At 49.6% G+C, this 24,769-nt stretch overlaps 6 protein-coding genes across 6 annotated transcripts; 3 read left to right on the top strand and 3 right to left on the bottom strand.

Annotated features, from left to right (window-relative positions):
- Nucleotides 1-485: 485 nt before the first annotated feature.
- On the bottom strand, nucleotides 486-2,730 carry FMAN_02192 (uncharacterized protein; the record flags this gene model as incomplete). The annotated part of the gene is made up of 4 exons (XM_041835518.1): nucleotides 486-2,128; nucleotides 2,173-2,489; nucleotides 2,543-2,573; nucleotides 2,649-2,730. The coding sequence occupies 4 exons, from the start codon at nucleotides 2,728-2,730 to the stop codon at nucleotides 486-488; spliced, it is 2,073 nt and encodes a 690-aa protein (XP_041685674.1).
- A 1,514-nt stretch (nucleotides 2,731-4,244) lies between these two features.
- On the bottom strand, nucleotides 4,245-5,899 carry FMAN_02191 (uncharacterized protein; the record flags this gene model as incomplete). The annotated part of the gene is made up of 2 exons (XM_041835517.1): nucleotides 4,245-5,284; nucleotides 5,335-5,899. The coding sequence occupies 2 exons, from the start codon at nucleotides 5,897-5,899 to the stop codon at nucleotides 4,245-4,247; spliced, it is 1,605 nt and encodes a 534-aa protein (XP_041685673.1).
- Nucleotides 5,900-7,044: 1,145 nt separating this feature from the next.
- Nucleotides 7,045-12,777, top strand: FMAN_02190 (uncharacterized protein; the record flags this gene model as incomplete). The annotated part of the gene is made up of 2 exons (XM_041835516.1): nucleotides 7,045-7,259; nucleotides 7,503-12,777. 2 exons carry the CDS (start codon nucleotides 7,045-7,047, stop codon nucleotides 12,775-12,777), a joined length of 5,490 nt encoding a protein of 1,829 aa, XP_041685672.1.
- Nucleotides 12,778-19,335: 6,558 nt separating this feature from the next.
- Nucleotides 19,336-20,704, top strand: FMAN_02189 (uncharacterized protein; the record flags this gene model as incomplete). Its single annotated transcript, XM_041835515.1, has 4 exons — nucleotides 19,336-19,475; nucleotides 19,525-19,773; nucleotides 19,824-20,649; nucleotides 20,696-20,704. The coding sequence occupies 4 exons, from the start codon at nucleotides 19,336-19,338 to the stop codon at nucleotides 20,702-20,704; spliced, it is 1,224 nt and encodes a 407-aa protein (XP_041685671.1).
- A 1,206-nt stretch (nucleotides 20,705-21,910) lies between these two features.
- FMAN_02188 (uncharacterized protein) lies at nucleotides 21,911-22,936 on the top strand (the record flags this gene model as incomplete). The annotated part of the gene is made up of 2 exons (XM_041835514.1): nucleotides 21,911-21,985; nucleotides 22,028-22,936. 2 exons carry the CDS (start codon nucleotides 21,911-21,913, stop codon nucleotides 22,934-22,936), a joined length of 984 nt encoding a protein of 327 aa, XP_041685670.1.
- A 316-nt stretch (nucleotides 22,937-23,252) lies between these two features.
- FMAN_02187 (uncharacterized protein) lies at nucleotides 23,253-24,393 on the bottom strand (the record flags this gene model as incomplete). Its single annotated transcript, XM_041835513.1, has 3 exons — nucleotides 23,253-23,428; nucleotides 23,486-24,153; nucleotides 24,200-24,393. The coding sequence occupies 3 exons, from the start codon at nucleotides 24,391-24,393 to the stop codon at nucleotides 23,253-23,255; spliced, it is 1,038 nt and encodes a 345-aa protein (XP_041685669.1).
- Between the last annotated feature and the right edge of the window lie 376 nt (nucleotides 24,394-24,769).

The following is a 24,769-nucleotide window of genomic DNA, read 5'->3' as shown; positions in this document are numbered from 1 at the left end:
AAAGGCTTGCATACTGGGTTTGGGTATACTCGCCGAAGAGTGGCGGCTTTTGTATCATGCTCCGTGGTATACATTGTTCATGATAGCCTCTCAACAGAAGGAATAGCAAGGGACGCATCAAATTAGGCGAATAAGAAAATTACTTCATATCCCGAATGCTGTCATGTGTTTTGTTAAGGATTGCGGACACGGAGATGCATATACTTCCGTAACCCAATATTCCTATAGCCTTCTGATGCAGCAACGAATATCGCTAGATTCGATCTCAAAATCATAAACAGACTGACATTTATTTTGTACCAGCTATTCTCAGCCATGCCATATCCCTTTATACTCATCATGCTAACCTGTTCCGTCCTTTTATCATCAACCCGCCATACGGGCTCATAATGCTCATAACTAGCCATATACAATGTGAAACCCAAACTCCAGAAACACTCTTCAACGCTTCTCAATCACAAGGCCCACCACAGAACGCTCACACATCACGAAGTAGGCACTTCCTCATCCTCATCCAAAGGCTCAACTCTCACCAGAATCTCCTCCAGAAGCCCCTCGAGAAAACTGCCAACCTCTCGGCCCATTCCAACAGGTTCAGCCTTGTCATAATGATCAATCTCTTTGCAGACATGTGCCAGCTTATAAACCAATTTTCGTAACTTTTCGTGCGACGCTTCGGCGCGTTGTTGTTGGGGTGTCAGTTGAGCTGGGTTCTGTCCTGGCTTATACATCTGCTGCAAGTTGATCTGTCGCCTCTTAAGCGCCTCCTCCAGGGCTGGGAATATGACATCGTTAAGAGCATCCAACTCCCCATTGGGGTTGGCTGGTGCAGGTGTAGGGAATGCTGATGGCGTGTTGAACTCGGATGGGCTGGGCGACTGAGCTTTCGATGGAAGAGGTCGAGGGCCTTGTGCACCCCCTGGTAGTGGTGTGTGAATTTGAGGCACAGAAGTATGCTGTAACGAAGGCACCCTTTGCTGTGTAGGAGCCTGGTTTGGCCTATATGGAGGTATCTCAGGTAGGCTCATCTGCTTGGTAGTTGTTGGCCGTTGCTGATGAGCTGGAGGAGCAGGGGGTAATGTCCATTGTGGTGGCTGGACTTGCTGGATCTGCGGGCTGGCTTTCCTCTCGGTCTGTGGCTCATAATCCAGGTTGAGCATGCCAATATCACGCTGTAGTTGACTCTGAAGCTCCCGGTCATAATCTGGAGACTCCTGCACGGTTGCAGGGGGATTTATTCTCAATGGGCGAGGCGTCTCGGCGTTATCCCTTGGAGGAGGGAGCTTCAGGGGAGTCTGAGGCAGTGCCCTCGTAGGCGATGGGAGTGGCTGCTGATATTGGGATTGAGGAACAGCCTTTCGTTGGGGGCTAGACTGCCTTGAGCCTGGGTTTGCTTTGACAGTCTCAAGGGATTGAAGAGCGAAATCCCTGGACTTGGTGGGGCTTGCGTCTCGTCGTTGCTCGCCATAGTCTTCCTCGCTCTCTAATGGCCTAGAAGCGCGTGCGTTTGTTGCGTTCTCATCCAGCTGGTTGAGACCTGGTCGGTTGACAATGCCGCCACGCTCACCAACAAGTCTCACAGTGCCAAAATCCCACATGTCTTCGTCAACTCGCTCACGTTCTGTAGGAGCTCGTCCACTGTTAGCTGAATCCCAGTTGTCGTCATCCTCTCCCTTATGAGTAGCAGCCCATCGTTGATGCCTCTCGATAAGCTCAGTCAGGTAAGTTGTCCGCTTTGCCCGTCTAATAAACGGGTGCCGCAACATATCCTTGGCTGTTGGTCGGTCTTTGGGATCTCGCTGGAGACATAGCTCGATGAAATCTTTGAATGCCTTTGTGAAATTGCCTTCTAATCGTGGTGGAGGGTTCTTGGGAATAAGAAAGAGAACTTTCATAGGATGAATATCGGCATAAGGAGGCTCTCCATTGGCTAATTCGAGAGCTGTAATACCAAGAGACCAGATATCGGCCTTGTGATCATACCCAGATTGCTTAATGACCTCTGGGGCCATCCAAAAAGGTGTTCCGACGAATGTATTCTTCTTGGTCATGGTAGCAGAAAGCTGACCTGACACACCAAAATCGGCGAGTTTGACTTGGCCATTGCTGCTGAGGAGCACGTTGGCAGCTACAAGCAATTAGCGACGTCAGGGGTGAGAGTGTCGTTCGTACCTTTGACATCTCGGTGTAGCTTCTTGTCTGTGTGAAGATAATCCAACCCCATGAGCAACTCGCGCACAATGATTGCGATGTAGTCCTCTCCAATCAGTCCCGGCTTCATCAAGTCGGCGCAGCTTCCTCCCGAACAGAACTCCATTACGATCCATAACTCGGCACCTTTCGCATAGGATCCATAGTACTTGGTGACATATGGTGATTGAAGCTCGGACAGAATGGCGATTTCTTGGATAATATCCTCGACCTCGTCTTCGGCACTCTCTATATCAATAACCTTGATCGCTACAGCCTGGCCCGTTCGTTTATCGACTCTGGATTCGTTAGTAAAGTTCGGCTGCCGTGGAGCATATCATCTTCACCGTACCCTTTGTAAACTTTGCCGAAACTGCCACCACCTGCGCCATGTCAGTACGTTTATGCCCAAGTGCCCAATCCGATGTCGCACGACACGAGACCACGTCAGGACTAACCAATACAGTATTCTTTGGAGTAGAGAAGCTCCGGGTCAAGCGCCTCATTCGCGTCATCAACCTCGTGCTCGCGATCTGACATTGTGTAGGTTCGTGGGAAAGCTTATGCTTTCGGGTAGCTAACGGTGTTTGCCCCACGATTGAGTGACGTTGTCCCTGCAAATTCGCCGACTGCTATTGACTCGAAGCAGTATCAATCGGTTGGCAATCGCTTCACAGTCTCTTCTTCGGTCCAAGGAGTTCGCAACGGCGCGTGACGTCGAAATGAATCCGCTTCCAGTTCGGAGATCGTAGTTTGGCGGTGTCGATTAGCAGAGCAACAACCCCACCACTAAGAAAATCGTAGCCTTAATTCGAACCGGGTTCGTGGTAAATATCTGTCTCGGTTGTCGCGACTTCTTTTTCTTTTTTTTCTTCACAGAAGAGAAACAGTGAGCACTAAATGGGACGAAGAAGAAAGAAAAGAAGGGAGGGAGGGAAATAAGAGACAAGCAGGGAGATGATAATGTGCTCATATAAATGCGAGAAAAGAAAAGAGGTTGTCGCACAGCACAGCCAATCTGCGTCCGCCTACGCAAGGGAAGGGAAAGAATCAACACAACATGCAGCCAAAACAAGCAGGCGCAAGCTAATGAGACAAGGTACTTTCAAGAAAAGGAAACACTCCGTACAGTGAGCTGAGACCTTCCCACTATGAAACGGAACGGGCTGGCTCTGATGGTGAGGTATTGGTTGCTGGTCGTTGCTGTTTACCTGAGGTGGGGGTTGTTGAGGAGCAACGGACTCATGTCCTTGCTTTGCCAATCAATCAATGGCACGCATCGAACCTGAATCGATCTGGCTCACGGCCGTTCCTGGTGTGACCTTATTAGACTCTCTCCCCCTGTAAGTGGTTGTCCACAGGGGGGAGGGGTCGCTGGGAAATACTCCCCCGCACCTGATTCCAACCAAGATCTCCAGCTAGGGCCTGGCCTGGCCTGGCCTCAGCCTCAGTTATCGGGATGGTCTTGAGGCCAATTATCTTCCGTGTTCAATAACGCCCAACTCTAGAGATGCGAAACTCATTAAAGGATGTTCAGGTATGACGACTTGATATCACACTCTGCAAGGGTTTATGCTGCTTTATTGGCTCATGTCTTCTCTCTATCGCCTGGTGAAACGTATCATTTGATGCTTTGACTTCAATGTATTCAAGGGTTGGAATAAGCGGCAAACTATTAGTTCTTGGGGATCAGGAACAAGCTGACGCGATCACACTAGCTTCACAGATAAAATTACATTGCGATTACTTGCATTGGTGTTAAATTAGCCTTGTCATACACAGAATGCGACCATGGCATTTGCCCAGTTCCATTGCTTTCAAGTGTCATTTCTCATGCATGACTTGGATGAGCTGTCTAAAGATAGTAACCTCCCACGCCCTCCTCCATGATAAAGCTAAATCAATTCCGATAGCAATGATGCCACGAGGATTCAGAATCCCCATATTCCACTGGCTGCAGCCAGTCCAATTCACTCCAATGGCTCCGATACTGATCTATCTACAAAGTTTGCTGCAATCCCGCATAAAAGGAAATCATTCAATCAGCCACAAGCTCAGTCCTCAATGTACTCAATCATGACTGTCCCTTGCTTCAGACCTGCATCTGCAACGCTCGTGTCCAGGCTCTCGATGAGATCCTGTCCAGCAGGCATTTTCTTAAGCTCGAATTCGACCCCTTCTTTGCCTTCCAGTGCCTCAGACTTGAGCCATTCGTAGATTCTGCGGACTGGATCATTGAGGTTGAATCGTCGAATGATACGGCCGGTAGAGTGTCGGAATTGAATGCGTGTAGTCGTTGTTGGGTCGGCCTCTGGTTCGGTATGTGGGATGGTGCTCGAAATTTGAGCCCAAGGACTTTGTTCAACCGGAGCTTCAGGTTCCTTTCCTTTACCCTCCTCGGGGCCAGACTCTTTGGTTAAAGCATCGGGATCATGGAGGTTGGGTGTTGAGGAGCCTCCGCTTCCTGTAGCACCCTCCAGACTGTTCTTCAAAGCCATTTCAAGCATCTCGTCCTCGGTCATGCGATCGACATCCACTCTCTGTGGCTTTCGTGCTGTCGTCTTCGCAACCGGGTTCTTACTATTGGCCGCGAGGCTGTAGCGGTCCAGGAACTCGGCGAGTTCGGCATGAAACTCTTGCGCGGAAGGGAAAGGTCGTCCGGTCCAAACCTTGACTTGCTCGCCCGTTCGGGGATCGATGATCGAGACATGTGGGTAGTTATCAGGGTTCTCGTGCGTTTGATTGGGGAAATAAAATGTCACAAACTCCTCGGCATCCGGGAAGTCCTTGTCGTACTGTAGGAAAATGAAGTTCTCCGAAACCAGAGATTTAATAGCTTCGTCCTTCCAAATATCGCGGTTTAGCGCCTGGCAGTTAAAGTCGTTCATGTCTTGGAGATTAACCAAGATCCACTTCTTGTCTTCCTTGCCTAAGGTACGGGCGTCATCCCAAGACATACGCGCCATCAGATCGTAAGGTGGTCGGAACAGGTCTTCAAGACGTCTTGCATGGGCTCCATTCTCGGCTGTCTGAGCTGAACGGCGTTCAGGGTCGGCCCATATTTGCTGGGAGAACGGTCCTCCAGCACGATTGGCTATATCACTGCATCAGTTCGAGTCCACTAATGGTAACTGAGACACTTACGTGGATTTGCCCGCCGCCTTCGTCGCAACTCTTCTAGAAAAGCGGCCTCCATTCCATCATCATGCTCACCACCACCCCCCCATCCGGGTGCCACCAGGGTCTCAGTAGTCCGCGCGATAGGTGCTCGGACATCATCTGGGTTTCCTCCTGATCCAGACCCTTGGTTGCCTTGGTATAGCTCCTCCTGTAATCGCTTTGCCATTGCCATATCTTCCTCTTCCTGGGCTAAAGCTGCTGCTTGAGCGGCGACGGCTCTCTCGTTATCGTCGTCATTGTCGCTGAAGTCCTCGATTTGCATATCCTGGTCATCATCACTATCGATGTGGATGACACCCGCCGAATCTTGTCTGCCAATGTTGCCTCTGGTTGCTGATGTTGTCGCGGGGGCAGCGGCTGGCTGGTCGGTTGAAGAAAGGCCAGCTCCCACGCCGGAAACGAGATCGGGGTTTTCGAAGAAGAGTCCTATAGCACGCTCAAAGTTACCCGCAGTCATCTCGAGAAAGCTCCGGGCGACATCGGTGCTTGTGCCCGTAATCGACATGAATGTGGAGATGTTGTCGTCCATGGTTGGCGACTCTCCTGGCCGGTCAGGAGTGGTCAGGCTGTCGTGTTTGGTAGAGTTTTAAAATATCGAGAAGATCGGAAGTAAGCAGGGCTCGGTGTCGAACACGTAGTTGATTTACGTGATATCGTAAGGTTCGGTGTAGCTTGAGCGAGGAGAGTTGATGCCCCGCTATGACAACAGCGGGGAGAGTATCGGGTTAAATAGTCACTAATCTCAAGCTGATGGCGTGAGCTGGATAGTGAGCTGTTCAGTGCCGTTATTCTTTCAGCTTGTAGCGGCAACGCGCTTGAAAGAAATCGACCTTGTCGTGGTTGAGATGTGCCCTCTCAAGTTGCAAGGCGAAAGTTGAAGGTGAAAGTGAAGCACAGACACCAAAGACAGGCACCCAACCACAGTGACGCAACCGGGTCAGTGGAGCTTAGCGCCTTTTTCTTGGAGGGGCAAGTGACAGGGGAGTGCAACATCAGCGGCGACGGAAAATCAATGACGCGACTTCTTTCATATGGATAGCTTACCCTAGATGAGCGCTGATTTTATATCCTTTATTGTGATTCATGGTGTTAATGACCTGCTCGATAACTTAATTGAGAAAAAAACTAATTTATCTTCCTATATTTTTGCATGTTAAATAACAATAGTAGCAACAGGCCTATCCTTATCGTGCTAGAAGGAAGAGCTCATCGACATCTATAACCTTCATTTCCACCAACTTAATTTAACCAAACAGCTGCTGGAGCCTACTTATCACTTTACAGTCAGAAACAGTACAGCTTATTAACGATATATAAAATTAAAATAAAAAATAAGATCAAATACTGACCAAGACTTATTTTTTTATTTTAAATTTTGATAGAAGTTTTTAGCTCCTAGCATCATGTACTATTTACTTGAAAAATGACCGACTTGACAAAAGTCAGCTTAGTCATGCAACGTCACGATATGGTTGATTGGAGAAATATCGCCGGTAGCACCTACCTGAGATTATTCGTCACCGAGCTGCCTGTGCCTTCTCTTACAAAGCAAAACAAGTCGCAAATCGCCGCCTGAACTCGTTTTTACACCTTTAATAGTTTTTATGATCAAAACACAGCGATTATCTGAGCTTGAATAAGATCAAATTCGAAATACACAATACCCCCTCAATCATGGCGACGGCAACAACGAAAGAGAGGGAACTGCAGCTGCTTGATACTGTCGAGCTCAAGATCCTAAACGTCGCCAACAAGGAACAAAAGTTGCACGAATTGTTACAACGTTATCTTCCGCCAGTCATCCTCAAAGCGGCTAGTGAACATGCTCAAGTTCGAGCTAAAGTGGTCCAGATATTCTCCAAGCTGAAGACATTCATCCAACCACCGGAGTAAGTCAGATCCCACGGTGAGAGAAGACTTGAGAGCCCCAAATTTGGTGCGAAAATGGCTATCCAAGGTGGTCGGGGAGTCGGGTTGGTTCATCCAAAAGTACCTTGAAGTCACCAAACATATCTGCCACGTAGGCGAGTTTGGGATCGTCTAGGATGAATTTACTGTCGACCTCTCAATTTTCCTGGCATTCCGGAGTCAGAGAAGTTCGTGAAATCGATATAGGACTAACATGTACACAGGGTAATTCTTCCTGTGAGCGCGCTGCTTGATCAATACAAGTCCAGTGACTCCCCGTTAGTCAAGCAACTCGACATCTCAGCAATACAACACAGCATAGAGCGCCTAGATGACTATGTAAGAAGACTGCTTATTCCAAAAGCTCTATCGGGATTCGCCAAAGATCAAGGTGCTGCCCGAGTAGGACCATTCTTCAACATCATTCTACGTCTTCTCCTTGATGCCCGGATACCTCCAAGAGGCAGCAAAGATGATGACGAATACCGTGAGGCAATCGGATTGTCAGACGAGGCCGACGCAAAGTTCCTTGCCAGCATGATCAGCATTTTCCTACGACTGCGGAACCCTACGCAAACTCAGAACTGGACCACGGCTAACCCAACACTCACTAAATCTGAGCTCGAATCGTTAGCTGTGGAGAGCCCTGAGTCGCAGAAGGTCTTCGAGAGGATGTCGGAATTAAAGCTCAAACTCGTTTCATTGCTTGCAAGTGGTGCTTTTACCGACGAGGAGAAGTTCTTGCCCGCGCTTTATGCTGCATCAAGTTTCGACAACAGACTTGTATCTGCGGCCGAAGAAGTATTGAAGCGAAGTTCCGTGTCTATGGAAGATAAGGCACTTGTCAAGCGTCTGTTTCATGCCCACTCAATACTGCCGCCCACATATCGGACCCGAATTCTGAACATGCTCTCCAAATCCTCCATCTCGGCAACAATGTCGGATGATATCATGGCTGTAGTCAAACTCAACTTCTCCACGCCAGATCAAGCTTCAAGTGAGTTGGCACAGAGTCTGCTCCCCAAGAGTGCCCTCGAACAAATAAAACTCCATACGGCGACATTCCAGTACCTCGCCTGGGTAGCACGCGTTGGGCCCTCGCAGGAAGGATTTGACATTGCTGTTCCTCTCGTGCATGAGCTGTCCGTTTTTGTAGAGCGTCAAGGCTGGCCTGTTCCGCAGCGGACATCCCACGACGATATTGCGCTACGATCGAAAGCTTACGAAACGATTGGGGTGCTGGCGAGAAGTGCGAATATGTCAATTGGAAAGCGGCTACAACTCGCCCACTGGCTATTCAAGTCATTGTCAGAGGATACGACTTCAGATGCAGTTGTGAACATAGATGGAGCTCTGTCTAGCCTGACCACAACCATTCCGGCAATGACGGGCAGTGAGTCTCAAGAGTTGAAGACAATGCTGCTAACGTTCATGTCTCTCGCTGATGAACCCCCTGCTGTTAGAAGTACTCGACATGCTGTGGTCAAGTGGGCCAACCAATGTCTCGCTTTTTCTGATGTTATGGCACGCTGGGTAGATATTCTGGCCATTGGTGCCTACGAAGGCGAGAGAAGTGATGTTATCGAGCAGGGCCACAAGGGTATCGACCCTTGGACCTACCACGCACACGCCGAAACCAGCCTGACATTGCCAGACTGGAAGGAAATGATAGTCACATTCTTTGGTTCTGAAATCAGCCCAGATTCCATTGCGGAGGTTGCCGCTGCCCTTCTTCCAGATGTGACAGAAAAGTCGCACTCAGTATTCGAGAACTTCCAAGGATCTCGTATAGCTGCTTTCCCAGTTGCCCTGAGATATTGCAAGCACATAATGTTCCTCACAGCTCTCGAAGACTTCGAAGTGGAGCCTGACTGGATGCAAACTTTAGATGCACGAGTCAAAACGGATATCAAGACGAGAGAGAAGATCCTGGCATATCTACACACAATCGATAGCGGATTCATCATCTTCTATCTGAAGGCATGCCTCGATGGAGCCTACATGAAAGACTCACCGATCACGGAAGAATGCATCCGTTGCTTTGTTGATGTGGCATCCCTGAGTCCCGGCGGGGCACTGGGATTCTTGACCAAGTTTAGCGATGGCCTTTTCCAGCTGGTCAAGTCGAACAATAAGGAAATCCGGTCACTGACTGCTCGAGCCCTCGGAATTCTTGTATCGCATCTTGCGAATGGCCCTTCTGTGATAGGCAACTGCCGCAAGACTCTGAGTGCGCTATTTGAGAACGCCGAGAGATTGGTTGGACCTGAGCTCAACGCTGCCGAGGGAGGATTGTTAGCTTATAGTTACGTCTGCTCTCGAAGCGTTTACTACGGGCAAACCATTCCCGTTGATGTTAATTATCCCATTCAGTTCATCACCGGCGAGAAGGTTGTGTCGTCACTGCACGACACAGCGCTGGAGGCTTTTGCACAGCTGTGGACCGCCGGACTCGCCATCCCAGAACGTGAAGGCGATCACTCCCTGGAAAAGGTCATCAGCAAGCTCGTCGCCTCAGCAAAGAAGGGAAACGAGAAGGCAATTCTTGCTCTGGGAAGACTGGCTGCCGGGCTGAGTGAAAGTGGAGAAGCCGCGAATGAGAGTGAAGATGAATGGTCGCATGGAATCCTGGGTAATATCCTCAAGGAGCTTTTCGCCCTACATGAGATTAAGCAAGTCGAGGTGCAATTCACTGTGGGAGATGCTATCACCGCAACTCTGGCACGGTGGGAATCTGATTATGTAAAGCTGACCCTGGATGTCGAGTCTCGCCAATGTCTTCAGAAGCGCAATGGATCGCGTGGCCCGCTTCTCACAGCTGTTCTTAACAAGATCTTCGCGGACTGCAAGGCCACAAAGCCATCACTGCTGAAGGCGTCCGGCATCTGGCTTTTCTGCATCGTTCAATATTGTTCACACCTGCAAGAGGTCCAGTCTAGGCTCCGAGAGATTCAAGCTGCATTTATGAGACTTCTTAGTGCACGCGACGAGCTTGTACAAGAGACTGCCTCGCGAGGTTTGTCTTTGGTATACGAGCGTGGCGATGCTGATCTCAAGAGCGCCCTTGTCAAGGATCTGGTGTCTGCCTTTACCGGCAATAGTACCCAGCTCAAGGTGGACCAAGAAACAGAGTTGTTTGAGCCCGGTGCTCTGCCAACTGGAGAGGGCAGCTCCATCACTTCATACAAGGACATTGTCAATCTAGCCAATGAAGTTGGTGACCAAAGACTTGTTTACAAGTTCATGTCACTTGCTGCGAATGCTGCTACCTGGTCAACTCGATCTGCCTTTGGTCGATTTGGACTCAGCAATATTCTTTCAGAGTCTGAAGTTGACCCTAAGCTCTACCCAAAGCTTTACCGTTACCGATTTGACCCCAACCAAAACGTCCAGCGATCCATGGACGATATTTGGAAGGCACTTGTCAAAGATTCGGGCGCAGTTCTCAGCACTCACTTTGATGCGATCCTGGACGACTTGCTCAAGAGTATCTTGGGCCGAGAGTGGCGCATGCGAGAAGCAAGCTGTGCTGCTATCTCAGAGCTCATTCAAGGCCAACCATTTAACAAGTATGAGAACCGATACCGCGATATTTGGACATCGGCATTAAAGGTTCTCGATGATGTTAAGGGTTCCGTGCGAGAGGCTGCTTTCAAGCTTTGTAGAACTTTGTCTAACACTCTTGTTCGACAACTCGAGGAGGGAACCAGTGGATCTGCTGCTAAATCTATGATGAAAGAGGCTCTTCCCTTCCTTCTGTCTGACAAAGGTATCGAAAGCTCCGTCAAAGAAGTCCAAGCCTTTGCTGCCATTACCGTCATCGAGCTCACTAAGAAGGGTGGAAAGGCTCTCCGACCATTTATTCCGGAGATGGTTCCTCAACTTCTTGGTTTACTGAGCTCTATCGAGCCTGAGCAGATCAATTGGCATTACCAGAGAGCTGGTGAGGACAGCCGAGACCAGATTGATAAAATCCGATCACAAATGGTGAACCGATCTCCGATCTCTGAGGCCATTGACAACTCACTTCGATTCGTGGACGCGGATGTTATGGCTGAATTGGCACCTAAACTAGAGGCGACTATCAAAACTGCTATCGGCATGCCGACCAAGATAGGATGCAGTCGTGTATTGACAACCCTATTCACAAACCACACAAATGACATTAAGGGAGTGAGCAACAAGTTCCTCCAGTTGATGGAGAAGCAAACTATGGACAAGAACGATGAGGTCAGCCAGGCGTATGCTCGAGCCACCGCATATATGTTGAGAGCTGCTTCGGACTCGGCCAAGAACCGATTCTGCAAGAAGTTTATCGACATGTACTTCGAAGCAGAAGAGGAGTCACGTCGTCAAAAGACAGCAGATGTGATTGTGGCACTGGCTAAGGTCTCGCCTGACCATTTCACTGCCCTTGAGACACAATTACTACCCTTCTCCTACCTGGGCTCTCATGATACAGACGAGTATACTAGCAAAGTATTCAAGAAAGTATGGGAGCAGCACGCTGGAAGCAGTCGCACTGTTGTTCGTTACGTACCTGAGATCGTAGCACTCGTGGAGAGGTGTTTGGATACAGCACAATGGGCCCTTCGACATGGTGGAGCTTTCACCGTTGCAGCTATGGTATCTGATGTTGCGAGTGCAAGTGATGTCAGTGGCCAAATCAGCGACGCCAACCTCAACAAGATCTGGCCTGTTTTCGAGAAAGCACTGGCCCTGAAGACATTCGCCGGCAAGGAGAAGCTCCTTGAATCATACCCTAAATTCGTCGAGAAGGGACACAGCTTGTGGAAGTCAGACACAAAGATCGCTGCACTGATGAAGAAGATTGCTCTTCGAGAAGCCAAGCGAAACAACGACGAGTATCGTGTGCATGCTTTCCGTTGTCTCTGGGAGTTTGCAAAAGCTCGGGATGACATTGACATGCTCGATGATATTGCGGAGATCGTTACGCCTTATCTTGAAGAGCTCAAGGGAGACGACGAGACCGAGAATGGAGATAAAATGGATATCGACTCTAAGGATCAAGTCGCGAAGGAGCAGCTTGTAGAGAAGACGGCCTCCAACGGCTTGGAGGCTGTTGCGCGCGGGCACAGCCGAACTGATCTTGGCATTCTGACCAAGATCATCAATATTCTCAAGCCTTTCCTATCAAGCCCGAATTTTGCTACAATCAAGCGTCAAGTATGGTACGAGTGCGTACGTGATCTTATGAGCGATGCCACACCTTCATCAGCACCAGATGAAAATGCCGTCGCGCTTACTTATCTACTGAGCCTGGATGTTGACTTGGTCGACACTGGCACTGAAGCACAAAGACTTATGAGGGCCAAGGCCGTGGGCGCATTGTTCAAGGCAAAGGGCAGGGGAATTTTTGGACCGACTGGAGGTCCCGACGCTGCGCAGTTGAAGACGATGGTGAGTCAGGCACTGGAAGCTGAGAGGTCTTTGGAGGTACAGCGGGTGCTCAGGGATGTTCTCGTTGAGATGGAGTAAGAGAAGGGTAAAGGTTTCTAGAGGATTCAGCGTTTAGATCGTTATCTTTTTACTAGCGTATCATGGTTAAGAAATACACTAGATATCATGAGATTGGCAGCGTTATCATGAGACTTGCTGACCACAATACATGTTTGTTCAGAAAGACCTCTACATATCACCACAAGCTTGCGCGTATCATCGCAATGCTAGACTGACTATCACAATACAAAGGCATGCCAGTTCCTTACGTCCTGAACCCTGAGAGCTACCCTTGCTTTCAATCTTGGCAAACATCGCAACCCCCTCACATCTTACCTCAGCACTCATAATGTCGTACAAACAGCAAAACAGAAAAAAAGGGCAGTTGCCCAACGTTACATAGTCCCCCCCAATCAAGCCCAATTCGTCAAAAAACTCGTTAAACCGAAACAAAAGCAGAATGTTCAAGCGACACAAGAGACGCGCGTGGTTTGTGACCGTTGGCTATCAACCCATCTCCGGCCGGATCGGACGTTGGGAAACGGCCGGAAACGTCGGTACCTTGGAGGATCCACTGCCGAAAAATGCTTCGCCGTGTGACGGGGGGTCTAAAGGCGCCGACGAAGGATACGTACATGGCACTTTTTGTAACGCGGAGCTGGAATGCAAGGTAGGTAGACACTGTTTCAGTTTATAATTGCTATGTAACAGTAAACGCGGGTCAGAGGTAAAATGCCGAAAGCATCATCAAAGTTGAGAGCAAAACTGCTCTATCTTGCCGAGTTGAAAAATCAGACATCATTGGCAGAATGTGTCCAACATATTGCCGATAAAATGTGGAAAGGACAAGGATGGCAGCGTGGCACAGAAAGACTCAATGCCCCGCAGCGATATTGGCACGCCGGGCTGTCGCGAGATCGCAAAACGCAACGCAACCGCAGCGTAGCGTAGCGTTTGCTGCCAGTCAGATGTGATAATGATGCCAGTCTTGTGTCATGAACATTTCAGCAACAACTTCTGCCGCTCCAAGCTACTTGACCGAAGAGCCAGTAAAATCTCACGATGCTCAAAAGTTCACGATTCAGTAATTGTTCAAGGTCAGAGCTGCAGCACAGTTAGCGGAGAACTATTCAGGACCATCGGTTTTCTAAGCCGCAATTTGCGTCACCAGCCCAGCCCAGTCCAGTCCAGTCCACTGCTGGGTTTCCCACGAGGGTCATAAGGTGGGATTGAACGATCTGCAAGTAGCAACCAGGGGCCTGGTCCTAAGATTGATGAATGCGGCTAAAGGGAGGAACCAGAAGCGTAGAAATTCGCGAAACCGATATGCATAGGCATGCCATCTGAAGTTGTTTGCAGATTTCGAGTCAGAGTGCTATGAGCACAAGCAACGTACTGTTAGCCGTAGTCGAACTTCAATACGACCACCTAAGGAGAGTCTGACAGGGGATAAAGCCAGACTGTCAATATCGACCATGATGCACTGTCTTGCAAGACCGAGATCTTCAACCTGATTGGACAAACTAGTGCTCACAGGTTCGCCAGTCATCATCAAGGTCAAAAGATGCTTTGTCCTGTAGCAGTGATGCCGCATGGTGGTGTCAGGAATAATCTTTGGTGTGCAAAGGATCCACTAGCAGTGATTCCCGGAGGCCTGGAAAAACCTCCCATTTGTTGAGCTGTTGAGTTAGCAATATCGACGGCGTGCTGTAGTGGCACGCTTTCAGTACAGATGGTTCCATGAGGTGACCTCGGCACGAAGTTGTTTCAATACAGTGCTATGATTCACGATACGCAAAATCGAAATATTGCCTGATATACGAGAGAACTTTGCTGTTCTGGCATCTAACCCCGAAGTAAGGGCAACACACGCTATCACCAAGACGGCTCAACCCTGGTGCGGTCTAGAAGGGCTTTCCTGTCTTGGCGCGAGAGCAGACCGAGATCTTGCTTAGAACAGGGCATTTCGACATGGGTTTTGGAGTGCGCCACACTTTAGGTTAGAGTTAACACTTCTCAGGGAGAGTTTGTCACCCAGGGATAGATAGCCTCAACTCTGAGGTCCATGCATAAGCGGCATGCAATTGAGTTGGAAGGCGTCGAGGTTCCTGTTTTGTTACCGGAGAGTCAACCGTAATGAGCACTAGACTGTGCGAAGGCGACGTTGAAGTTGTTAGCTATCGAGAGTATGGTCACTACTGGCTGTGATATCTCGAAATGACCAGATGCTCAAGGATCGGGCGTTGTCTGATGATGCCCGCCCTGTCTGTTGTTAAAAACAAAGCAAAGATGCCCGAACAAGATCAAGTTGCGATTGCCTACGCTCAGGTCTTCTGCCAACGAATGGATAAGTTCTAAGGCCCTGTCGCATGGGTTGTCTCGGCGTTTCTATTCTGAGCTCGCCTGTAGCACGTCGCTATGACGAGCATTCGACACTATGAGCCGTGCAATTGATGCAAGCAAGGGATTCTAGGGTTTGCTTGTTGCGATAGCAATCTTAAGTTCTAGGGCTGGTGATCAGGATACGATGTCCGGAGATATTCAGATAAATGAGATGTTGAAACATTGTCGCTGATCTGAGTGAGCCGTGCATTCGTGAATTGCTGGCGCGCTTCATCCGCAACAAGAAGTTGTAATGCTTTTGTGTGGTGAAACCAACAAGCGAGGCCCTGGACGCTCCCTTCATTCCATTTTCATGGTCGCTCAACCTCAGTTGACAGGCCATTTGCATGAATTCAATGCCGTGCTCAATTGTCCCGAGCGTTTCCATGCAACAAACAACACGATGATCAACAATGATCTTTTCACCTTCCCTGCATTCAGCTCTCCGTTGGTCGTCTATCGCCGGCTGTCCTTACAGTGCAGTTTGATAGATCGGGCTACTTTCCAGGCCATCGACCCTCATGCCCTATGATTTCATGGTCCACTTCAGCAGGGCTGTTTTAACAGGGGTTGTGTTCATTCATCTCGCAAGCTCCGTCCTGCTTCCAGCGCCCAGCGCTCAAAGTCCACTGTTCACTGTCCAGCTTCCAGTCCAAACGGTGCCCAGCTGTGTCGCTTTAGGCACTAGGCACTGAGATAGCGCCACGCCAGCCGTCAAGGGTAGCCCTGGTTGCGGAGAGCCACACAATGCTTTTCAGCACGACAGGTAACCAGGCCCAAACATGGCTGAGTTTGGCCGTTCGAAAAGTAGCTCAAGCGAAACAGCAAGGGCCCCAAACAATACCATTGCAGCCTCGAGTTTTCGAGTAGACGGCTCGAACTCGAGCTTTGCATTGTCTCAAACCACTTTGACCATCGCCATCGCCGTAGGAAGTCCGGTGAGTGTATGCATCCCGAACTAAATTGTCGATACTGTGCGTAAGAGCAGCTAGGGCAAGGCCCACAGGTTTTGTCCTTGTCCTTCTCGTTCTCCTCCCTTCCATCCCTTCCAGTCTCTCCACATCGCGACACACACATTTTCTCAAGCCACGCCCACCCTTACTGGCTCCCACCACTTCGTAGTGAGCCTCTTCTGGGCTCTTGACTCCCAATGGAAATGTAATTCGATGTTGTGCGTCTATTCTCCAACAGCCCTCTTCCTGGCCATCTTCCCCTCCTCTGTTAAGATGTTGTAGAGACCCTCCATCCCCCCTCCCATCTTAAACTTCTTGCGTAAACTTATCTTCTCCCGAAGCAACCGCTTGATCGTCTTCTCGTCTCTGTCCCTTGTGCAATCGTCTTGAACGCTTTGTTGTGTTACGGAGTGTCCGTTACTGCGCCTGCTTGCCCAGGTCCACGCTACCGTTACCATCATCTCATCTGAATTCCGTGCACCTGCAGCCGCTCCGTCACTCGCCCAGTGACTTCACAGCGTCATTCGTCCATTGGGCTGTTTCAGTACCACCCTTAGCAAGCCTGCACCAAGATCCAAGATCCCCTTGTAAGCGGATACGGCAGCCCACACCCCCTGGTCGACAATTTTCCCCTACCGGCGCCCTCGTCCCCGCGTGCCCCCGATTGTTCCCAAGACCAAGGCCCAAACAAGGCAAGGTTAAGAAAAAAAAGCTCGTCTTTTTTCTCTCTGTCTCCCGCATTACGACTCATCCCACGACTCTCTTTCTTGTTTCCCCTCATCCATCTTTGTACTCATCACGGTTTTCACGGCTCTTCCCTTGCGCGTGTTTCGGAAATTGGCTGTGACAGTTACTGTTGTTTTTGTTGGCGCCTAAAAGTGAGTTTTGCTTTCTTTCATTCCCTTGTTGCTTGTCGATTCCTTGCACGTCTGTTGGTGTTCGTGGTTGGTGGAGGGAGGTTTGTGGGATTGGGCCGGATATCAGCTTCAACGACGCTTCATACGCATTGCGCCCACGACCATCGACAAGTTTCTCCTTGAGAATATATCCAGCTCCATGGATCTTCGAATGTGCTTTGATTCAAAGATTCCATGCTATACTCGACTTTTGGGCAGCACTCAGTTTCTCCCTTCGCATCTGTTCATCCGTTCCGATCATCCGCGAAGCGACCATATCGATAAGCAGCGCCGAAGAAGTCAGCAGCGCAATTAGTTTCTTGCCGACTTCTGAAACGATACATACAATGCGTCACATGCCAAGCTTTCGATTCCTGACAATCGAGTGTCGACCGGCTGCCGACTTCATAAGCTCATTTACGCCAGCTCTTGGTGACCAAGGTGCAAGCTATTGCCATTTCGAACAATTCGTTACTTCCGGAAATAGGGATGCTGAAATCCTGGAACCTCTGAAGAACGCATGACGCCGAAGAGAGAGGATCTTTGGGGATGCCTTGCCTCCTGGAAACAAGACCATGAATGGAAATGCCTGCATCATGTTGGCACTTGTTGTCAAAGGACTGTTCTCCGATATACTGCGACCGGGCATCACGAATAACTTATCCGCGGACTATCCCCCATTAGCAAATGAAGCGTTCGTTGAAGCGGTGTCTGACCTGCATCAAACTTAACGACCAATGAGGATGGACGAATTTGCCCACAGAATTTGGAGATTTCCAATCCAGGCTGGGGAACGTCAGGACCAATTCGACACTTCCAATCATAGCTTCCAGGACCAACATGGATATCGGCACTTGGGGGACCAGCAGAAGACTAACAAATGCATAGGTTCAGCTCATTTCGGGAACGTTTGCAGCTACCTTACCACATTCCTTTGGAATCTTTGGTAAAGCACCTTGCCCCGTGAGAACGACGATTTGGCGTTTCGCATCCCCATCACTCTCCTCAGAAGCATTTCATTGCTTATACCGGCGTGACGGCGTCTTAGAGACTTGATTCGCATCTGTACGAATACTTTTCGGAGTCCAATTCTCGGTTATCAGATTCATATTCTTTAAGGATTAGACTCGGCGTGAAGGTAGGAGGATTCAATTTGGCACTGCTGAAATGCACCGCTCACATCAGCTTTGCAGGTCTTACGATCCAAAAATAGCGACTTACTTCGGTGTGCTTTCGGTACTCGATTCTCGAACGGTACGTTCTGCAATTTCTCCCTGATGTTGCCACTCGCTGCCTTGTGTGACTGTTTGCCTAAGCACATGGACTTGTCTCGCAAACCTTGTCATGTTGGTGGACGGTCTTGATGAATATCGATGTGTCCTTTTGCATTTGGAAGCGAGACTTTGAAGAAGAGGAAAATTTCCCCTCGAGAGGAACTTGTTGGTCCTCGTTGTTTGGTTGAGGAGGCAGGAGCTGCATGGGCAAGCCACTGTTGCCTGAGCTCCAACCTTCAACCTTCAACCTTCACCTTCCCACATGCAGGCGCACCACGTCGCAATGATTTCTTGACCTTGCATCAACCTTTCGCTTCTTCACGCTCCTTCGAGGCCCTCGACAGCGTTGCTAATATTTGCTGATAGCTCTTCTACGGCTTTTTTTACGACGTGTACGAGTTTACTACCCACGGTAAGTTGCCTTATCGCGATGATTTCCTCTCAAAAGCCACCCGCATATGGACGATCAGCCCCTACCAAGGTCATTGAAGCGCATCATTCGATGCGCCTCGGAAGCCCACCAGTCGGTGACAAACCACTCCGGCCATAGTTCAGTTTGCGGAGCTAGAGTTCACGAGATGGAACTGAAGGGATCCACCAGGTTCAAGAGCCTCGAACCTCTGATTCACTCTCCCAAGCCCCGGAATCCTCATTCGGAACAATACTGGCCACACCTGGAGCTTTCGTCCCTGTTTGTTCGGCCCGGCGCTTCTGATTCGCTGTGGATTGTATTTTTTGGCTGCGGGCTGATGGAGGCGGCATACTCACTTTTCCCCCACATTATATGCATTTCTTTTTTGTCACGGCACAACTTTCATCTCTGCCAGTGCCTTCGTATTGGGGCGCTCAGTTCATTTTGCTGACTCACGAATAGTCTTCTTTTATTGTTGCTCTGCTCTGTAAAGCCCTGCAACATCTTGCTTTTTCCTTGAACATATAAAGCTCGTGCTTGGTTCTCTCGACTCTGGTTCGTTCTCCCCACATTGCCTCCTCCCTTCTTCCGCCTCTTTTGCGAATTTGCACTTGGCTGTAATTTTCTTCGCTGGTACTCGTTCGTATTTATCCATGGTGTTAACTCTTGCAAAGCGCATTATGGATTTCGCCGGTGTCCCCCCCAACAACGCAGCCCCTGCTGGCCCAATGTCTTTCCCCAACGGTACTCCTCCCGCTCCTGACATGGGCTCTGCCCCTCCTCCTGGTTCTGGTCCTGATTCTCCCAAGACCACTCTTTGGTAAGTAGTAACTGGCTGTCATGGTACAAGCGAGTGCTGACTATTGTAGGATGGGAGAGCTCGAGCCCTGGATGGATGAGAACTTTATCAAGGGTGTCTTTATGTCTGCCGCTCATGAAACTGTCAATGTTAAGGTCATTCGTGACAAGAACTCTGGTAACGCTGGCTACTGCTTTGTTGAATTCCAGTCCCCGGAATCCGCTACCAACGCCCTCGGCATGAACGGAAAGCCAGTTCCTAACAGCCAGCGCTCCTTCAAGCTTAACTGGGCCTCTGGTGGTGGTCTCGTTGACCGACGGTATGTGCTCTCCCCAAACGCTTAGTGGAATTGTTAGTAACATGCTTCAGGGACGATCGTGGCCCCGAGTACAGCATTTTCGTTGGCGACCTTGGCCCCGAGGTCAACGAGTACGTCCTGGTTTCTCTCTTCCAGGCTCGATTCCCTTCTTGCAAGTCTGCCAAGATCATGACCGACGCCATGTCTGGCCAGAGCCGCGGCTATGGTTTCGTTCGCTTCTCCGACGAGAACGACCAGCAGCGTGCTCTTGTTGAGATGCAGGGTGTCTACTGCGGCAACCGACCCATGCGTATCTCTACTGCTACCCCCAAGAATCGTGGCAACCACGGCTTTGGTGGTCAAGGACACCACAACGGCGGTCCCATGATGGGTGGTATGCCTCAGCAGCAGATGTGGAATGGAGGTGGTATGCAGGGCTTCGGCTATGGTGGCTTTAACCCTGCCACTCAGATGAACCAGTTCACTGACCCCAACAACACCACCGTCTTCGTTGGTGGCCTTTCTGGCTACGTCACTGAGGACGAGCTCCGATCCTTCTTCCAGGGCTTCGGTGAGATCACCTACGTCAAGATCCCTCCTGGCAAGGGCTGCGGCTTCGTTCAGTTCGTCCACCGCCACGCTGCTGAGATGGCCATCAACCAGATGCAGGGCTACCCCATTGGTAACTCTCGCGTGCGCCTCAGCTGGGGACGTTCTCAGAACAACTCTGGCGTCGGCACTCCCTACCGCCCCGCCCCTCCTCCCCCTCACTACATGGGCATGCCCAGCCACGGCGGACCTGGCAACTATGGCCCTCAGCACTTTGGCGGCCCTGCTCCCGGTCCCCAAGGCCCTCCTGGACCTCCTGGACCCCCCGGACCTGGCGGGCCTCCCCAGGTAAGCGTGACTCATCCGATTGACCTCCCTTTACTGACATGTTTAGGAGTTCTAACTCCATTTGCAGTAATTTGACCACGAACTCGTTGACGAAGGGGCTTTTATACGACCAATCCCCGGCACTTATGTTTCCTTGGGCTCAGTTATCTTGCCTTATCATGAGCTATCGCGTAGCAGTTGTATCTGCTTTTCGGCAGTTTACGAGTGATACCCAACCTTGATTTCGATTTGGGATCATGACTTTAAGTTTTATGGCAGCTCAGGATTTCAACACGACACCACGCTCACTCCATTTCCTTGGGTCTGAATCATGATTGGCGTTGGAGATCTTCGGTCCCCCGGTGGATTGTCATCAATTCAATTCATTTAAGCTACTTGCCTGTACCCTCTGCGTTTACTTTAGTCACTCACTGCTTTTTCCTTTTTGCTTTTGACTGTCTGTCACTGTCTTTAACCATGGATATGTTAAGTCGCTTTAGCGTGATGATTACACGTTGTCGTCTTTGCAAAGCTACGCCCACTGTTTCCTTCCAAATCTTTTCTCGTAGTCAGACCAAGCCCTTTTTACTTGGTGGGATTTGGCTTCGCGCATTTCGTTGGCTTCTTATAGGAGGACTGGCTGCACAGCGACTCTGTTTGGCATCGCCCTGTGGTTCATGCAAGCATCGGAGGCTTGCTCGGCGCGTAGGTTTCACGGTTTAGCACGGTATACCTGGTGTGCTTGGAGGGAATCTGGGGTGCAAAAAAAGCGGTTAGGAAAAGAATGGTCTTGGCTACGAGTGTTGTTTCTGATGAGGCGATGGGGAGTTTGGCCCGCGGTTTTGGGAGTCAGTATTATTCGAAACAGACCGATCATTGAACTGATGAAGGCAAACTGACTCGCGTGACCATGGCATGTCGACACGTGTGAATCCCCTCTTCTGACAGCTCAGCTCCAGCACAGAACAGCACAGCACAGCAGACTAGCTTCACATCTCCGCATTTGGAGACCTCCACATAATGGAGAGGCTGACGTAATTTGAAAGCCAAGATATTTAGGGTTCGAGTCTGATGGCTGCTGTCATTGGGCGTAGAAGCCATGGAAGCTCCTCGTACGTAGCTAGTGCTATGTTTAAGCTGCAGCATGATATCTCCATGACCTTTGAGTGGAACTTTATTTCGAAGTACTTTAAGCCCAGCACCTCCTCTTTCAAACTTTACCTAGAGATTATCCCCTCATTTGACAATCTTATTAAACATCGACGATATCATCATAACAATCATGTCTTCTATTGATCTGAGTGCTTTCCCCGCAGCAGCTCCGGCAGCTCCATCATCTGAGATTCGTTACGCAGATGTAAGTTGAACACCCTAAAGTTATACATGCCTGACAGTTTAGGTCGCTGTCACAGCTACCGCGAAGGAGTTCAAGGGCATATACCGCGAAGATAAGCAGTACCACGAACCGGACTTTATCAACACCCTAGACCGTGCCAAAGATGCTGGCGTCAGTAAGGTTATGCTGACGGGCATGTCACTCGCCGACGTGTCTCACAACGAAAGTATCGTCAAGCTCCGCCCCTCGCAGTGTTACTATACAATCGGCGTACATCCATATCATGCTTCTGAGCTTGACGCCGGTGGAAAGTCATACATCGATGAATTGGAGCAGAAAGTGAACAGTGCACTTGCACAGGATACGCCACACATCGCTGCCTTTGGAGAGCTAGGTCTTGACTATGATAGAGAGCAACACGCTTCGAAGGATGTTCAGAAGAAAGCGTTCAAAGCGCAATTGGACTTGTTTGTCAAGAATCGCTGGGATCTCCCACTATTCTTGCACTGCCGCAATGCCTTTGACGATTTCGTCGAGATGATCACACCATACATGGAGAAACTCCCCCGCGGTGGATTAGTACACAGCTTCGTCGGCAGCACAAGCCAGATGGAGAAGCTCGTATCTCTCGGGCTAGGCATCAGTGTCAACGGGTTCAGCTTCCAGAGCACAGAGAGTCTGGAGATGGTGTCCAAGATACCGCTCGACGCACTGCAGCTGGAGACGGATGCGCCGTGGGGAGAATTGAAGGGCGATGTGGTGAAGCGGTACTGTGAGAATGCGAGACCGTTGCCGGCGTCGAAGAAGAGGGATAAGTGGGATGCTAAGTGCTTGGTTAAGGAGCGGAATGAGAGTTGTTATATGGAGCGTGTGGCGCTGGTTGTAGCGGGTTTGAAGGGTGTTGGTGTTGATGAGGTTGCGGAAGCGGCTTGGAGGAATAGTGTGAGGATGTTTGGACTTGGAAGAAGATAGAGGCTAGAAAAATAGCATATAGGTAAAGAAGTCGACATTTATAAAAGTCTTGCGAGAAAGAAGTCAGCATTTGTGTAAGCGGTCGTATGGAGGGGTTGTAATAAAAGAAGAGCTGCTAAGGCAGATACTTCTGAGCAATTGGCAAACTCTCTAAAGTACTATAGTGACCTATGCTTGTCGATTCTGCTTGATAGAACCGTCCATAGCCAGTTCGTTCAATCTCTGTAATATCAGACTTGTTGTTCTGTACAACGGATGTGCGTTGTATGCCCCCGCAGCCTCCAAACCACCCGTGGCATCTCATCCTACCAGGACCCTAGAAGATAGCCAAAGCATTTGGGGGCGATCCAATCAATCCGGGTTGATTCAAAGGTGTCGAAGTAAGCATAAACGAGTACCTCTTCTTCTCCTTACAATACTTCGCCAACTCGTTCAGATCCCACAACTCGCCAATTGACATACCAAACATGTTCAAACAATACATATGAAGCACTGCACACGTTAGCTAACATTACATTATCCAAAACGGTAACGAAAAGAGCAACTCACCGAGATCTTTCATTCCGCCGATGGAACCATCGGGCTTCAGTGGGGGATACGCTTCAAAACTATTTGAGTCCGACGCCGCAGCTGCAAAGCGCTTGTTCCACAACCACCGGGCTGTTTCTTCACAGCCGTGAAGACCTGTGAGTTTCGCAGCGGCCATTTTACCTAGGTCAGCGGGGCTCATGTTATCTACTATTTCGGTTGCGCCCGTTCTGATGATCAGGATGTCGCCGGGCTGGAATTCAACGTTCTGATGGGCAGCGCAAGCCTCGAGATCTTCAACCGTGATACGATTCCCATCAAAAGCGTGGAACTCAATGCCCTTTTCTTCAGCGTAAGAAGCGTAGTCAACTAGAACGCCACGACCGGCGATGCAGCCTCGGGAGTGCCAATGGTCTAGGGTTGGCATTTTGTTGGTCTCGGTTGAATCAATTGACAATGCTTCTTTATCGGGATTCGCGCCGTTGTATGCTAGACCTGAATCCTGGTGCTGGAAATGACACAGACTATCCCATTGACTGCTACATTGCGTATTGAAAGATAATTCATCGTCCCACGATTTACCCTGTTCGAAAGGAAGCGCTGCCATGCTCTCGGGTATGTAGAGAATCTTGTGCTGGGCGGACAATCGTCCTGGAATGTTGAGCTTGTTCATAGCATTGAGTGGCCAGCTAACAAGGGTTAGTATTGTATGATGCAGGGTTCTGGGAGATGTACTTCAGAGATATAGACACTCCATCTTTGACCTCGAGAGCGGCATTTCGAACAACATCTGGAGTTAGGAAGTTCAGCGTCCCAACGTGATCTTTCTTCCCATCACGGTCAAAAACACCCCAAGCACAGCCCTTGGGCATGCTTTCAACTGGAGGGAGGTCATCAAAGTCAGGTACTGAGTCAATATTGAAGGACATTGTCGTTGCTGGGAAGTGAAGAGATGGCGAAATGAAGCGGTGAAGTTGGGGATGCCGCCTGTTTTATACCACGTCGCAAAGGAATCCCAATTCTAGACACTGCATGTTAATTAGACTGAATTGGGGTCAATTCATGAGAAATACTGTAGCTTGCTGCATCGTATCGTCGTTTTCGCAAATGAGTATCCACTGGCTATTGTCAGCCACTTCTCCAGGGTATGTAGGCACCCATCTAAGAGTGAAACTATTCTCAGATTTATGCTGAGGGTACGAAAACGCGCGCAATGGGAATAAATAACGGAACTTCATACAGGAATATGAAAGTAGTCGTGTGATGATGTAGTAGATAAGTGAGGTATGCTATTGGTATGGTGTT

This window comes from Fusarium mangiferae (genome assembly GCF_900044065.1).
Source record: "Fusarium mangiferae strain MRC7560 genome assembly, contig: FMAN_scaffold010, whole genome shotgun sequence".
NCBI lineage: Eukaryota > Fungi > Ascomycota > Sordariomycetes > Hypocreales > Nectriaceae > Fusarium > Fusarium mangiferae.
This window is presented reverse-complemented; position numbering and strand designations above follow the sequence as displayed.